Source organism: Camelus ferus, chromosome 34 (assembly GCF_009834535.1).
Source record: "Camelus ferus isolate YT-003-E chromosome 34, BCGSAC_Cfer_1.0, whole genome shotgun sequence".
NCBI classification, from domain to species: domain Eukaryota; kingdom Metazoa; phylum Chordata; class Mammalia; order Artiodactyla; family Camelidae; genus Camelus; species Camelus ferus.
This window is the reverse complement of record NC_045729.1, coordinates 4,493,912-4,510,134: the sequence shown is the minus strand read 5'-3', so window position 1 is coordinate 4,510,134 and position 16,223 is coordinate 4,493,912. Positions and strand designations below refer to the sequence as shown.

At 39.8% G+C, this 16,223-nt stretch overlaps 1 protein-coding gene and 1 long non-coding RNA gene across 2 annotated transcripts in view; one reads left to right on the top strand and one right to left on the bottom strand.

Annotated features, from left to right (window-relative positions):
• LOC116661267 overlaps positions 1 to 5,167 on the top strand; it is a 9,636-nt gene extending 4,469 nt beyond the window's left edge. Inside the window, exons 2-3 of the long non-coding RNA XR_004317082.1 lie at positions 3,722 to 3,726; positions 5,154 to 5,167. This is a non-coding gene — a long non-coding RNA (uncharacterized LOC116661267). The remainder of the gene's footprint in view (positions 1 to 3,721; positions 3,727 to 5,153) is intronic.
• Positions 1 to 16,223, bottom strand: part of ITPR2 (inositol 1,4,5-trisphosphate receptor type 2) — a 417,643-nt gene that overhangs the window by 317,040 nt on the left and 84,380 nt on the right. Inside the window, exon 9 of the mRNA XM_032472913.1 lies at positions 11,919 to 12,014. Within this exon, the coding sequence (XP_032328804.1) occupies positions 11,919 to 12,014 (96 nt within the window). The remainder of the gene's footprint in view (positions 1 to 11,918; positions 12,015 to 16,223) is intronic.

The window sequence follows — 16,223 nt, the reverse complement described above, 5'->3', positions numbered from 1 at the left end:
TGTAAAGCCGGTGTCTTTCTCAGAATGACACTTATCACTAAATAATAATGAAAAGTGCTGGAAAAAAATCAAAAGCAAAACAAAGCAAAAAACTGTCAATCTCATTGAACACTAAGGCTGAAAACAACCTAAACTCCAAATCTTCAATGAATTGACAATAATTATAAAGCCGATATTGCAGGGGAAGAGTGGATAACTCCCCAGTTGTCATCTCATGGCAAATCTCAATCTCACTTGAAGCCAGTGGCCAAGGGAACACAGTTAAGAAGATGCTTCCTGCAGTTCCACTATTCACCCACTGACCTGGAGAGTCCGATTATTCACCAACCAAAAACCTATACAGAAGGGCTTCTCCATCAGTGAGAAGCTGCTGTGAGATGGAGCAGAAAACTGTTCCTCCAATCCTCCCCTCCACTGTCCACTACCCCCTCTGTCTTCTCATGGCCAGAGAGACACAACAAAGCTCAGAAAGCAAACAGGCAGAGAGTGGACAGAGCAGATGGTGGCAGAGGACTTTCCAAGCAGGACTGCCCGGAGAAAGGGAGAGAAGAGAAAGCACTGTGGCTGCCACGGGCTGGAAGGGCACTGCGGGCTGGAAGGGCGCTGCGGGCTGGAAGGGCGCTGCGGGTTGGAAGGGCGCTGCGTGATACACTAGAAAAGCAGAGAAGCCGGAGGGAGGAGCAACCACAGCTGAGCCCAGGGATGCAGATCCGACGCCCCCTGGAACTGGGAACTACACGGCCCGGGCCCTGCAGGCTACCCTGAAGCTGAAGGTTTAACAAGAGGATTGAGAAGAAAGAAGTGGAACAAAAGGACCATCCACTCAAGCCTTCTGCTTCTGCACAGAGCTCACCTGACTGAGGAAAAGGGAGGAAACAAGAAAAAAACAACACGCGACTGACTGGAAAATATATCAGAATGGGAGGAGTTCTTTCTCAGAGTCTCTCTGAATATTATCTATGGTATGATACAAAATAAATTTTCAGGGAAAGGTTTGGCATCTTCAAGAAAGTGCAAGTAAACATTGCCTCTATGTGAAGGCAGTGGAAGATGAACAGCTAAAACTATGATATAAAAATAATACAATAAATAATAAAATAGTACAAAAAATAAAGACTCACAATATAAAGAAGTTAAAGTAAGGGGGGTTTCAATAAAAATGAAAACATAAATATAAAATTAAAGTCCACCTTGGCAGCGGAAACAAGCATAGTTGACATTACAGGAAATGAGCGATACAAAGGCTAAAAGGTGAACAGCTGTCCTTCAGCTCAGAGGAAGGATGTAAAGAAATGAAAATGAGGAAAAAGGGAGTAGTCATGGAGGACCAGAGAAGGGTGTATCAACTAGTGGACGACCAGGTGCTAGACGGGAGAGAAAGTAAGGAGAACACAAGCAATAATCGAAGACAACGGACAGTCAGGCCTTCCTCAGCTGAAAAAAAAGCTGTGTACGCGGAGGTGACCATATTCCAGGAGAGTCAACGAAGACGGACAGACACATTCGAAGATGATGGGGAGCCGGGGGAGAACAGAGGTCGGGGCATCAAACAGAGCCAGAAAGAAGGCTTAGACAAAAATGCCTATCATGTAACAGGAGAATGGATAAACAAAACACGGCATGTTCACACAACGGAGCACAACTCAGCAACAAAATGATGAGCTGCTGATGTCACAACAGGATGGATCCCAACAATACATACAATGGAATATTATTCCATCATAAAAAAGTAGGAAATCCTGCCATTTGCAACAACGCGGATGGACCTTGAGGGCACAATGCTAAATGAAATAAGTCAGACAGAGAAAGGTAAATACTGTGTGATCTTGCTTATGTGTGGAATCTAAAAATATAAAACAAACTTACGTAAACAGGGATCAGTTTTGTGGTTACCAGAGGCAGGGGTAGGAATGGGTGAAATCAGTAAATGGGGTCAAAAGGTACAAACTTCCAATTAAAAGAATACAAGTCCTGAGGATGTAATGTACAGCATGGAGATAAATTTTTAAGGTACAGTCCATTTACAAAGCTGTGTTAATTTCTGGTGTATAGCACAGTGATTCAGATATATATATATATATATATATTATATATTCCTTTTCATATTATTTTTCATTATAGGCTATTACAAGGTAGTGAATATAGTTCCCTGTGCTGGACAGTAGGACCCTGGTGGACCGTGGTGACTACATTTCATAGTACTGTATATTTGAAAGTTGCTAAGAGAGCAGATCTCAAAAGTTCTCATCACAAGAAAAAAAATGTATAACTGTGAGTGTTGATGGATGTTATCAAGATTTACTGTGGTAATCACTTCAATCTATCTATCTATCTATCTATCTATCTATCTATATATAGTTATATATAGTTATATGTAGATATATATAATTTTATATATACATGTCTCAAATCATTAGGTTGCATACCTAAAACTAATACAATGTTATATGTCAATGATATCTCAATTTTAAAAACACATTATAAATGGAAGAAAGAAGACACTGTATGACTCCATTTATATGAAATCTAAAAACAGACAAAACCAAAGTATGGTTAAACAAATCGGAAAGTGGGTGGGGGTATTAGGGAAAGGGGAGTCTGGAAAGCAGAACCTGGTCCAAGAGCTACTTGACAGCAGACTTTCAGTTTTCAGAGCGGGTACACAAGGGGGGAGGTGGGGTGTGGAGGAGGGTTGATGAAACAGGAATCCAGTTACAAGTTGCCTGTTGGTGCAGGCCAGCCACTGGGGAGGTCTAAGCATGAACTTTATTTTTCTTTGGAGATCCATACCTCATGCTCCTTAAATTCCCTTGAATTATGAATAAAACAATTAGTTTCAAAACAGGATAATCCCTGGTTCTGGAATCCAAGAGTGATAGGTAAAAAGCCAAAAAGACAGTGATTTAATCAGCTGCCTGTCTACTGATTAATCAAACTTGAAAGGCACACTTTTTACTCCATAGTAATGAAAGTTCCAGCACAGTACGCAGAAGGGGTTTATTCAGCTCTTTTAGCCAAAGATTACTATATTTTTAAATTTGTTTTCAGTTCGAAAAAACTCAGACTTTCCTTTTAAATTAAAAAAATACATAGTAAAATTATAGCTAAATTATATTCAAAAGACATAAAACATGTTTAATCAAGCTATACCTTATGGTTGAAGTTTTCATTCCACAAGCATTTAGAATAGTTAGTTACAGACATTGTAAAGTAAATTCATGCTGGAAACTATGATGTAGCCATAACTGAAATGTGTACAGAAACAGGAATTAATGAACCTAAGCCAAATAGTCATTCATGCCTCTTAAAATGTAGGTCATATTCTACCTTAAAAACAATTTTAATTTCAAAAACTGCCTTCACATATTTCACCCTTTCAGGATCACCCAGTTCAGCCCTTGAGGGACGTGTGGGGAACTGGATTCCAAACTCAGCTCCGTAAGGAAATACTATGGGCTTTAGGAAAGGTTGCCTAACCCCCAAGCAACACAGGGTCCTTAATGTAAAATGAGAAAAATCTCTGACTAAAGCCTAATCCTACTAATTATGTGTCATCAAATTTTATATATTCATGTCTTTGACAACAAGACTAAAGATGGTGCTGATCAGTTAGGTTTTGCCTCATCTTGCATCTTACAGGCTGCAATGTGGTCTTTTTAATATAGAGTTGTTGCTTCAGTACATTCACTAAAGTGATAATAATAATGAGGAGGAGAAGAAGAGGAAGTAGAAAGAAGAGGAGGAACTGTGATATATATACACATATATGTATATGTATATCATGGAATACTATTCAGCTGTGAAAAAGAATAAAATAATGCCATTTGCAGCAACATGGATGGACCTGGAGATCATCATTCTAAGTGAAGTAAGCCAGAAAGAGACAGAAAAATACCATAGGATATCACGTATATGTGGAATCTAAAAAAAAAAAGAACAGACAAATGAACTTACTTACAAAACAGAAACAGACTCACAGACATAGAAAACAAACTTATAGTTACCAGGGTGGAAAGGGGGTGGGAAGGGATAAATTGGGAGTCTGAGATTTGCAGATGTAACTACTATGCATAAAACAGATAAACAACAAGTTTATACTGTAAAGCTCAGGGAACTATATTCAGTATCTTGTTCTAAGCTATAATGAAAAAGAATGTGAAAAGAAGTATTTGTATGTACATGTAAGATTAAAACATGATGCTGTATACCAGAAATTGACACAACACTGTAAACTGACTAAATTTCAACAAAAAAAAAATTTTAATTAAAAAAATAAGAGGTGGAAGAGCCACCAAAATAAACAAAACATTCTCTGTATAAATTCACCAATATTAACTAAAGGCCAGATAAATATATGCTTTAATATATGTTTTAAATGTATACTGCTGATTTCCTTGTCCAGCTATAATAATAACAGTAATCATTAAAGTTATTAGACTAAAGATGAATCAAAAAAATATTTCTAAAGAAGAGGAAAAAAGATATGGTCATATAGAGATTCCTAAATCTTTTAGGACTTCAACGGAAATATTTCCTTATGTTAAAAAATAAATGATAAATCTGGCATTGGAGAAAAGAGATTTAATATGCTGTTCAATCATTAATACTCAGTAAATATTAACAGAGCATCTATAATGGACAAAGCATGGTGGCATATGGTATTTTAGCAAAGACGAAAGAGACTATGGTCCCTGACCACAAGACCTTACAATCTAGGACGGAAAATAAGACATAAATACAGTTAGCTGTAATACCAAACAGAATGTGACAAGAGATATAAGACAGAAATGAATAATTTATAAATAATATAGGTCAGAAGAAGGAGGGACAAATTTATTCCAGAATTATTCATGGAGAAGGCAGCATATGAGCATGGCCCTGAAGGATGGGCAGAATTATCTCGGGCAGAGAAGGAAGAAAGGACTGATGAGGGACAGGCGGTGCAGGGGGAGCGAGAGCCAAGCAGGTGAGAAAATCAGCCTTGATCAGAGAAGACACATAACTGTCATTTATGGAATATTTTTTATATGCTTTTAAAGGTGAATTCATCTCCCCTTACAGTTATCCTATTAGAAGGGCGCCTTAACCCCACTTTACAGTCATGAAGCAGCCCATGCAAAGCCACATGGCTGGGGAGTGGTAGGGCTATTCAGAAGCACACGTCTGATGATTCCAAAGCCACAACTTTTAGTGCCGACAGCACGTGACTTCCCTCCCCACTCCGTAAGGAGGACTGGCGTGATCCCAGGTAGGAAGGCAGGCCAGGCCAATGGGGCTTTTGCCACAGGCTACCGGGTTTGCATCTTCAGAAAGATTTTGAATATCGCCGGGAAAATGTTTGCAGAAACAGCACGTTAAAAATCCTCAATTGAAAAAAGAAAAAGGAATATATATATATGTATATGTAAGACTGAAACATGATGCTGTACACTGGAAATCGACACAACTTTGTAAACTGACTATACTTCAATAACAATAAATAAAAATAAAAATGCTCAACCGGCCATCGTGAGTAGGACACAGAGACAGATGATGAAAAAGGCAAAGCAACCAAGTGCGGGGTTCCAGTAAGAGGTGGTAGAGCCCCAGTAACAATCACAGTGCCGAAATGGAAAAGAGAAAGCGGATGCAGAAGAGTTTAGAGACAGTTTAAAGAGTAGAATCTGAATGTGCAAACTGAGAGAGAAAAAAAACATTTATCATGACTCTCAAGTTTTTAACCCAGAAAAGAAGAAAACTCACTCTTTGCAGAGAAACAATTCCATCTTAGGTAAGATTACTGAGAGAACAACTCAAAAGAACACAAGCAAATAAAGGCGGCTGGCTTCCATGACTGGACAGGGCAGAGGTGGGTCTGATCTAAAACCACTGGACCCAGGGCTCAAATAATTTCTGGGTACCTGTCTGGGCTCTGTAATCCCTGTTACTGTCCTCATTCTCTCCCGCCAAAGACTAGCTTCCTTCAAGTGCTCGGGGAAGCTGGTGGTTCCAGGTGTAGTGTCTTCACTGCGAAAGGAGAACACCTTGCTCATAAATCCCCAGGGAAGAGTCTGCCTGGCCCTGCTGAGTCGTGCATCCTCCGTCTGAACCAACTGCTGCGTCAGACGGACAGCACACCCTGATCAGCGATTGGCAGTCCCGTCAACGGAGGGAAAGCAAGGCAGCTTTTGAAAAATAGGAATGTCAGGCAGTCCAAAATAATGAATTTCCACTACATTTTGGCCTTAGTCAAGTCACTTAACCTTGGTGAGCCCCAGTTGCACCATCTATTAAAAAGTAATAATACCAATTGTATGGGATTCTTCTGAGGTATTAAAAATCATATGAAACAAACAAACAAGCCAAAGAAAAAAAGATTATTGCGTCTCAATGTCAGTGGGACAGCCAAGGTCAAATTCAGGACCTGGGAGCGAGGGACAGAAAGAGAATAAAATACCCACCACGAAGCTTTGGAGGGAGTCTTCATTTAAGTGGCCACAGAGGCCCAGAATGGAGTCAGGTAGAGAGTGTGACGAGTCAGAATAGAAACGTGGCAGAGGGACAGAGCAGTGTCATGGGCACCAAGACAGTGGACGGTCATGGTGGTGCCACTATCCAATGAAAGTCACCTGCCACCAACCCTCTGTCACCAGAGCAGGAAGCAGACCCAAAGTTGTAAGTCCATAATTTATGTTCATTTTTTAAAAGAAAAAGGCTACTTTTTTATAATGAAATATCTTTTGATCAATTTTTAGTACATATAACATTGAAGTCATAAAATCATCACGTATGTATTTTTAAATAATTATATATGTGTATGTTCCTCTTCCCAATGACTAGGCACTTCAGAGCCAACTTATTATTCTGATTGTTAGGTCTAGAAAAGAAAAGAAGGGAAAAATAGCCTTTACTGGATGCTTATATGTGCCAGGCATCATTTGTATTTTGATACATACTTACATGTGTGTACAGGGGCTGGTATGTATGCTCCTTTCTTGTATGTGTCTGTGTACATCTTTTTTAAAAAGACCCTCCTCATATACTATGGCTGATACATTTGACAGAGAACTAAACATTGGGATATTTAAAACTACAGCCCTAATATCCATCAGATTCTATGCTAATATATAGGTTCCTGAGTACTAGGTTTTTAATTAATTAAATCCAAAGGCTACTGCATAGTTAGGAAATAAGTGTTTACTGCCATCTGGTGGAAGTCTGGTCCATCTACAAACAAATAAGCTAGTCATCTTTAAACAGGCAATTATAACATCTTTAACAAAATTATTTTGCTCTAATCGCTCTATCTTGTTTTTGGAAGGATCATCAAAAGCTACTGTTTTAATAATATCCAAAGAAAGAAATTGCAGCGGATGAGAAATTGTGATTCTTGATTCATTTCCCATGACCGTGGAAGAACTATTTACTAAGGCTCCCATAGTATCCTACTCAGGATATACTTTCTTCCCCACAGACATGGTAAGGGAACTCCCTGCACCAGTAAGGACAGACGAATAAAAGGTCTACGGCAAAATGGCAAGGAGTGCGCTGAGAACTGCGCTGTGCGTTAAAGGCAAAGCTCCACGGCAGTTACTTCCCCCTCATGGCACCTGGTTTCTCCCGTGGCCCACAGAAACTGACGCTATAGGAAGACGGCCTAATAACACAGCGCTGCAACGCATTGTCTGATGAAGCCAGAAATGCCTTTATTACCGAATTCATAATCAAATGCCTTGTTCCGTATTTTGTCCACGAATTTCAAGCATTGTCGATTACTCAAAAATAAATCTCGAATTCGCTAAAACAATACCGTTAAAGGTGTTGAAATGGAAGAAGGGTCCATTTCTAAAACCTTGTCTCTCTTTAGCAACTCAGAGAATAAAATCTAAACAGATTAACATTTTACACCATTGTCCTAATTCCTAGATGGTTTCCACAGTTCACACAGACATACACACAAAGTATGGCGCTCTTCTTCAACAGCTTACAATTTACGTGTTTTGTCTCTACAGTTAAGACCACAGAATCTTCAGCGTATGAAATGGTCTAATTTTCTTCAGCTAGTTCCTCCTTCATTTCTAAACAAACCATAATAAGCTTTTCGTGTTTTCCTGAATAACTTAGTCACCCAGTAAGTACTAGTTAAATAGAATATCATGCTTAGGAAGTATACATATAAGTAAAAAGTTTAGGTGTTTCTTTTCTAAGATGCCTAGATTTAACGTTGCAGCCTTTAAACTTACCGTGAGATTTACCATGGTCGTCTACAGGTGTTAATAATTTAAACACTACACAAAGCCAGATATCTCAGATGTGCCTGTATGCTGGAAGCAATTGCAAAAGAGATGTTCCAGTGATGAGTTAATATAATTCTCTAGATTGCAAACTCTTAAAGGACAAAGACAAACTTTAATCATTTTTGTTTTCTTCACAATAAAAAACAGTGCTCCTACCTGGGAGGCTGTCAACCAATGATTGTGTAATTTCAGTATAACATAGATCAGGGGTTCTAAGCCTTGGCACCACTGGCATTTGGGGTCAGATAATTCTTTGCTGTGGGGGCTATCCTACACATCATAGGATGTTCAGTCGCATCCCCAGCCTCTACCTACTAGATAGCCAGTAGCTCCCTCTCCCCAGCTGTGACAATAAAAATGTCTCAGGACATTGCCTAATATCCCCTGGGGACAAGATCACCCTCAGTTGAGAACCACTGATACAACAAAGCGAAGAACACTTGTTTCTTTCAGCCTGAATAAGATCATTCTCTTGTTTTTTAACTCGGGATCACCTCTCTGAGCCTGGGTTTCCCTTTCTGTAAAGTGAAGTGATTGGATTTACAACCTCACTGAACCTCTGATTCATTCATTAGACCATCTGATATTTACTGAGTGTAAATTAAATATCAGGCACCATTCTGGGCACAAGGTAGCCAGTGGTGAGCCCTGAACATTTTCCCCTTGGGTTATCTGCCTGACAAAGAAATACCAGTTCTGGATCATGAAAATAATAAAAATAATGTTTAAAATAATAATAATAATAATAATAATAATAATAATAATAATAATAATAATAATAATAATGATGCACTACTTCACATTTTTTGTCCCCTTCCTCTCAGTGGAAGCAACAGGACTTAACACTTACTGAATGCCTTTTAGGTACAAGGTGCTGAAAGTTCACAATTCCCCAAAAATCCCATATAATATATATTATCACCTTTTTTACATACAAGGGGACTGAGGTTCAGAGAGGTTACATAGTTGCTTAAGGCAGAGAGATTGTGAGCAGTATACCTGGGGCTTTTCTTCCCACTGCACAAGGCTCTCTTTGCCACACTGGCCAACATAAACACCATGAACTCAAAGGCAATTCAAGAATGACATCATGCAATTTACCAGGAATGCCTCAAGCACATTAAATTAATATTTCCAATTATAAATATGTGTTGAAAGTAGACAAGCTGAGGGCAAATGCTGCCAACTCCTGCCCTCTGATAGGACCTTCCCTTTAAAGCAAAAACAGCTCAGTTCTCAGCCATCTTACTTTTTAAAAAATACTTTATAAACATCAGCCTAACAGGACTCTTACTTTCCTTTAATGAGTCTGCTTCCCACCCTTTTACAGCCATTGTACAAGGACTCCGTCTCCACTTCCTCCCGCTTCCTGGCTTCCTCCTCAGTCCTCCGCCTCCTGCATTCTGGCTTCCGTTAAAAGTGCTCTCGGAGAAGTCACAGATGACCATGTTCTTTGCCAAATGCTGTAAAGACATTTCATTCCTGACCTTTTTGGGAGCACTCCCTCCTTGCTGAAATTCCATCTTCCCTCACTTGGCATCTGCGAGTCAGCCCACTGGACCTTCCAGTGGCTTCTATGACTTCTCAGACCGCCAGACTTTCTAACTTTACTTGACTTCAGGAATATTCGTTTTAATTTAAATAGCCAGCACGTGGCTGGTGACTACTGTAGTGGACAGTGGACCACTCTGGAGTGGTCTTTCTTTGAACACAAATCACTTAGAACACTGCTCTTTAAGTGAAAAAACCCATTCTTCTTGTCTTAATATATATGGTCTGAAAAAAAACAGCTGCCCTACCTTTCTGGCCCCAGCACTCCCCTCCCACGTTCTAGCACGACTTCCAAACTCACACACATCTTATGTGTGACACAGACATGCACTATCCACATGAAACCAGGTTGTATAATGCCACACACCTCCCTGTCCTCATTGCCTGAACACGCCTTCTCTCTCTTCCCTTCCCCATCTGCCTTACTCATCCATCAAGCATCCTTGCACCTCCCTGGTACCCCCTACCACAGGTGTGTTGCACTTGAGTTCTCCCCATCTCCAAGAGAATAATAACCCTAACTTCTAATCTTTATGGGACATCCAGTAGACTTTTCTAATTCTTATTTTAGACAAGATTCACCCCCCCGCCTCTTACTGTTCAATTTTGCTTAAAAAGGTTACTTTTCAAAAAAGTTACTTCAAAACACTTACAGTATAAACAGCCTATAAATTGCAAAGCTGTATTTCATCTAGCCAAGCAGATTCATTAAAAATGAGTCAGATATTTATAAAGAGAGAACAATCCCTACTTACCATGTAATAAATTAATCATGCCAGCATCCCTTACTGGAGGCTTAGCATAGTCACACATTATGCTGAGCACTTTACCTCACTTCATTCTCTTATAATCTTATTACACAAAAACTGTGATGATCTCCATTTTTCCAGGGGAGGAAATAGGAGATAAGAGATTAATTTGCCAAATATGGCTCCAAATGCCTCGCACATAACAAATCCCGAAATTTCCTTCTTCCTACCCACTAAGCTTATAGAAGCCTGAATAGCTTCCTCGTCTTCATTCATTCATTCAAAAACTATTCACCAAATGCTTTCTAAGTACCAGGCACTGTCCTAGGTGCTGGGCACACAGTGGTGATGTTAAAAAAAAAAAAAAATCCCTGCCTTCAGAGAATGTCCATTCTGACAGAGAAAGTCAATGAAATAAAACATACAATAAGTGAGACAGTGTTAAGTACTACAAAGAAAATCATCACAGATTAACAGAGTGGGCGAGGAGGAAACTTCCTGTTTCCACACGTTTTTCTCATCAGTTTTCCATCCCTACTTCCTCACCCTCCCTCACGTCCAAAACCAAAAGTTAGACACATAATACTAAAATTCCCAACACCAAATTCTGGTTTAGAATCCCAGAAGAAACTCTAAATTGAAAGGCGGAGTTGAGGAGAGTTAAGAACGAATGGATATTTTCAGACACCTAAAAACAAATATTTTCAAAATTAGTTTTAAACTAGATAACTGACCTTTAATTAAATCATTTCTAAAATTTGTACGTGGCTATTTCTACCCACCCTTCATTCTACCTGACTGTCAACATGCATTTCATGGAGAAAGAAAAGACCTCTATATGTTTTTACCATTTTTATTGACAGGACAGTTCAGTCTCTTACAGAAAAACCTCTTTCCTCTCTGATAGTTTGAACAATAAGAGCCACTCACCAGGGAAAGACTGATCACAGAAGATCAGCCTGAAGCTATGTAGGCTACACCACATCAACAATGGGCTGATCATGGCTCCAAAGCAGACATTCTGATAGAGTGAAGCTAAATAGGAACTCTCAAGACGGATCCCATATGGTTGCAAATCGGATCCCTGCTTCCCCGTGTCCTACAGCAAACCAACCACAGGGTTCTGTTGTTGCTGTTGATGTTTTAACGTTCAAGACAAAGGCCATCTTAAGGTTTCAATTAACATCTACATCTTGAGAACAATTTACACGCCAATCCAGAACTTGATAGGCAATAATCAAATGTGCACAAAAACTGTTCCTACAGATACAACATCTTTTGTATCGCCCGTTTCACTATTTCAGAATCAGAGACTTAACAGCACCACATCCATTCAACTTACCTCTGCAGCTAAATAGTTCCCGGTGGCAAGATGTTTAAATCTGAACAAGCTGTTCCACTGTCCGGCACCCCCTCGGCACGGGTCGTGGTGAACCACCTACAGCCAAAAAAAGAGAAATGAAAACAACGGCTAACAGATAGGCATGTTCCTGGCAAGCAAATGCCCACACTTTACATGGAGTGCCCACCTGTTCATGCTCAACTTGTCAAATCGAATATACGTTTTCATGAAAACAATGTGGCAGAAAAACAAAATTCCCCACAGATGAGTAAGAGAACAGTTAACTCACTGGGCTTACATGATTCTCACACCTCACATGTGCAAATACAGCCTTACTCTAAAAGACATTTTCCTAGACCCAAATTGGAAATACGATGGAGTTTCCCCACATTTGTTATTCAAATATTCATTCAACAGATTATATTAAGAGCCTGGTACACGCCAGGTACTCCTCTAGGCAATACAGCCCACAGCAATGAATAAGACTGGAGCTTTCAGCCAATAAGATTTGGCTACTGTCAGGGGGAAATAAACAGGGCACGTGATGGGGGACCTAGAGGCTACCTGAGATATGGCCATCAGCCTGGGCACTCTGAGGAGATGATTTATGAGCAGAAACCAGAAAGATAAGAAAGAGATAGTCATACAGAGAGATTGGAAGGGACCATGCCAAGCAGAGAACCATAAACACCAAAGCCTGGATGTCTGGACTCAACTCTTGGTCCTTCCCATGTGCTGCTTGTTTATTAACACCATGTCCTTTGATACCTGTCCTGGAAACCAGCCTTGCCCCCAGTGTGGAGCCACCAGGCTCATTGAGAACGAAAGCGGTAGAGGGTCTGAGACAGTTGGTTGCAACAGGTGGGGCTGGTCTTCCAGCCCAAAGACGACTGTGTGAGTCCCAGCTCTGCCAATTACTACAGTAGGATCACAGCAAGCAATGTGACGTCTTCAAGGCTGTTTCTTCTTTTACAAAGTGGGTTTAAATCATAGGATTGTTGTGAAGATTAAACATCATAAGGCATCCTGAAGTGCTCAGATGACTTTCCATTATTCTCCAACAGATTACCTTCTTCTTGTTAATAGGAACCACGCTTTGCCTCCTGCCCCAACCTCAAATTCTGTGTGCTAATGCAGAGAACGTTCCGATGCCTTTTGCTAGACTCCAGCTTCTATGTCTTCCCTTACCCCAGAAGCTCAAATAAGATAATTATGAAAACACTTCAAAGTGCACGGAGTCTTACAAAAGTGTTCCCCCTGCAGCCAAACACCAGCATCCTTCAAAGTTCAGTTCTCACATCAACCTTCCACCACCAAGCCTTTGCTACTTCCACGGGCTAGTGTGATCTCGTCAGTGTTTGAACTCTGACTCCTTTGGGGGAGGCATGGATACCTTTGAGAATTTGATAAAATCTATTGGTGGTCTCACATGCACACAATACGCACACACACCTTCTGTATACAACTGCTAAACGTAACTAACAATGTGAAGCTTATCATGAATCACAGACTAAAAACTCCCGTCCTGTACACTAGCTGGTCTAGCAACAGACAATTTGGAGATAGGGAAGTGAAGGTGTTTTTATTATCACGATGATTTTGGAGGGACGCTACTGGCACTCATGGGCAATGGCCGAGACATTATATATCCTGCACAGGGGAGTGCAGCATAGGCTAGACTTTGTGTGCAATACTTGGGACTGTCCTTACCCTCCTGTTATCAAGGGGCTCGGGGGGAAGCAGAGGGAAGTGGCTCCTCTTAGGGCTCCAGTGAAGGTGGTGGCAGCTGCCTCGTGCAGGCTCCCACAGGGAGGCGGGGTGACGACTCCTGGGGCACAAGAGGAGGCAGTGGAGGCTGTGGCACTGCCAGATCTTCAGGTAAGACCACGTTCCTCACCCCGCTTTTCCCCATCCAGTCCCTCCAACAACTCTGGCGCCTCATTTCCTATATTAAATACCCCCTTGCTTGAAACACCTGGTGCTCAGGCTTCCTGGCGGGAGCCTGGCTGATGCAACACACAATGAAGAAACGTCCCGTGGTACCGCTTTCAAATCTCCGACAGAAATAAACTCACTGCAAACACATATTGGTAATGCTTTAATATATAATCTTATTTAAAAGTTTTTACATCAAGTTATTTGAAAAATCCAATAATTTCAGAGAAATTCACTACGGAGAGGGAAGCTTAAATGAATTCAAGACATTATCTCAAAATTATTGAATAATTTATTCACTCTCTCCACTCTGACTGCTCAGTGGGTCATAGCGTTTCCATCTACGTGTTTTCTTGGAAAGGATTTCGGTGCACTGGCACAATTACAGCAAAAGCTATAAAACTAATAATAAATATAAGAAAGAAGATTCAAAACTCCTTTTAACAGACCTAGAACCAAACATTAAATAGACAGAGACACATGAAATGCAGGGAACTCACCGTATAGGGAAATCACTATATGACTTTGCCATCGCTGTATTTTGCCAAAAAAGTTTTAAAATAGTATTTTACATTATTGCTATTCCTATGTTTTGAACATTTTTGGAGCACAATGATAAGAACTCTATGGCATGAAAAATGCCATATTTTAATTATGCATTTATGTTCTCTTTCTCTTACTCTGACAAGAGACACTGGGAGGTGGGCTTCTGGGAAGCAGATCATGTAGGTGTGGTGGGGGCTGTTTTCCCCAGACCTTGCCGTCCCCGTCACCTTTTCCCCAGATCTCGCCATCCCGTCACCTACTGAAGGACACGGTCTCCAGATACATGGGAAGATAGGGTCTCTTCTGAATGTGAGAGGCTGAAAGTATGTCTTAACATGAGTAGAGTTCCAAGATAAAAACCATGCTTTTGGGGGTTATTTCATCTCTATTCTAAGTCATGTCATAACTGAGAGAATTATTTTGATGTTCTATTTGTAACTAAGGCTCAGCTCATTTGCATAAACATTATACTTTCTCATTATCTCCGTTTCAATAGTTCGTAATCTGCCTTATGAATCCCATTTCAGTTATGGTGATTTCCCTCTTTTTTTAATCACGTACAAATACGTCTGTTCTGTTATTACTTCTCCTAATTCTAGATACTACCCGAGGGCCCACGTTTGCCTCTGCTCTTTCGTTTCCCTGTACCTACACAGAATGTATTCCGAGCCTCTTCTTCCACCGTTTCTCTCAAATCCAAATGTATCCATCAAAGACTCACACAAATATTGTATCTTCTAGAGTTGGTACTTACATGTTGAAATACGTATTATTTTTATTGTAAGTTATCTCCCTCTTATTTCTTCCTTATATTAGAATTTGGCCTTTTTATTTTTAATCATGAGAATATATAATAATATTAACTATGAATTTCATTTTAGGACGTTAAAGGAAATGTAACAAAACATATGCTGTAAAAAGGGGGTGATGGGTTTGAAATGGTTGAGAAGCACTGCTGTAGGTCTGGATGTCCATTAAATCAAGAAGGAACTTATCAAATGACGGCTTGTTTGTAGTTAATTATGTATATCTCTCTCCTCCACTGTATAGAAAGGTCCTTTAAAGACAAATCCAAACCTTAAATTTCCTTAATTATCATATTAGCACATTTGAGAAATACTTCTTTTTTTTTTAATCTATACCCACCACTTAAAAAAAAATTCTGTTGACATATAGTGGATTTACTAACTATCTTAGTTTCTGGTATACAGCATAGTGATTCAGTTACATGTATATAAATATATGTGTTCGTTTTCATATTCTTTCCCATTACAGTTTATTACAAGATACTGAATATAGTTCCCTGCACTATACAGTACGGCCTTATTGTTTATGTATTTTAGATATAGTAGCTTGTATCTGCTGATCCCAAACTCCTAATTTATCCCTCCCCCACCTCTCTCCTTTGGTAACCATAAGTTTGTTTTCTATATCTGAGTCTATTTTTGTTTTGTAAATAAGTTTATTCGTGTTATTTTTTAGACTCCACAAATAAGTGATATCTTACATTTGTCTTTCTCTGTCTGAGTTACTTCACTTAGCAGGATAATCTCTAGGTCCATCCATCTTGCTGCAAATGGCACTATTTCATTTTTTTTACGACTGAGTAGTATTCCACTGTATATAAAATAAAATACTTAGGAAAGAATACTTCTTAAAAGATGAATGGAATCTTAACTATGGGTCTCCTCACTCCAATAGAAACGGCATCCCCAGAAGCCATAAATGTTCTTTTTGGTAACTGTGGACTTACGATCTTCACTTACAGTGAGTTATCCTTCTCCATCTTAACTCCAATGCCATTTGAAGCCCAAGACCTTAAGT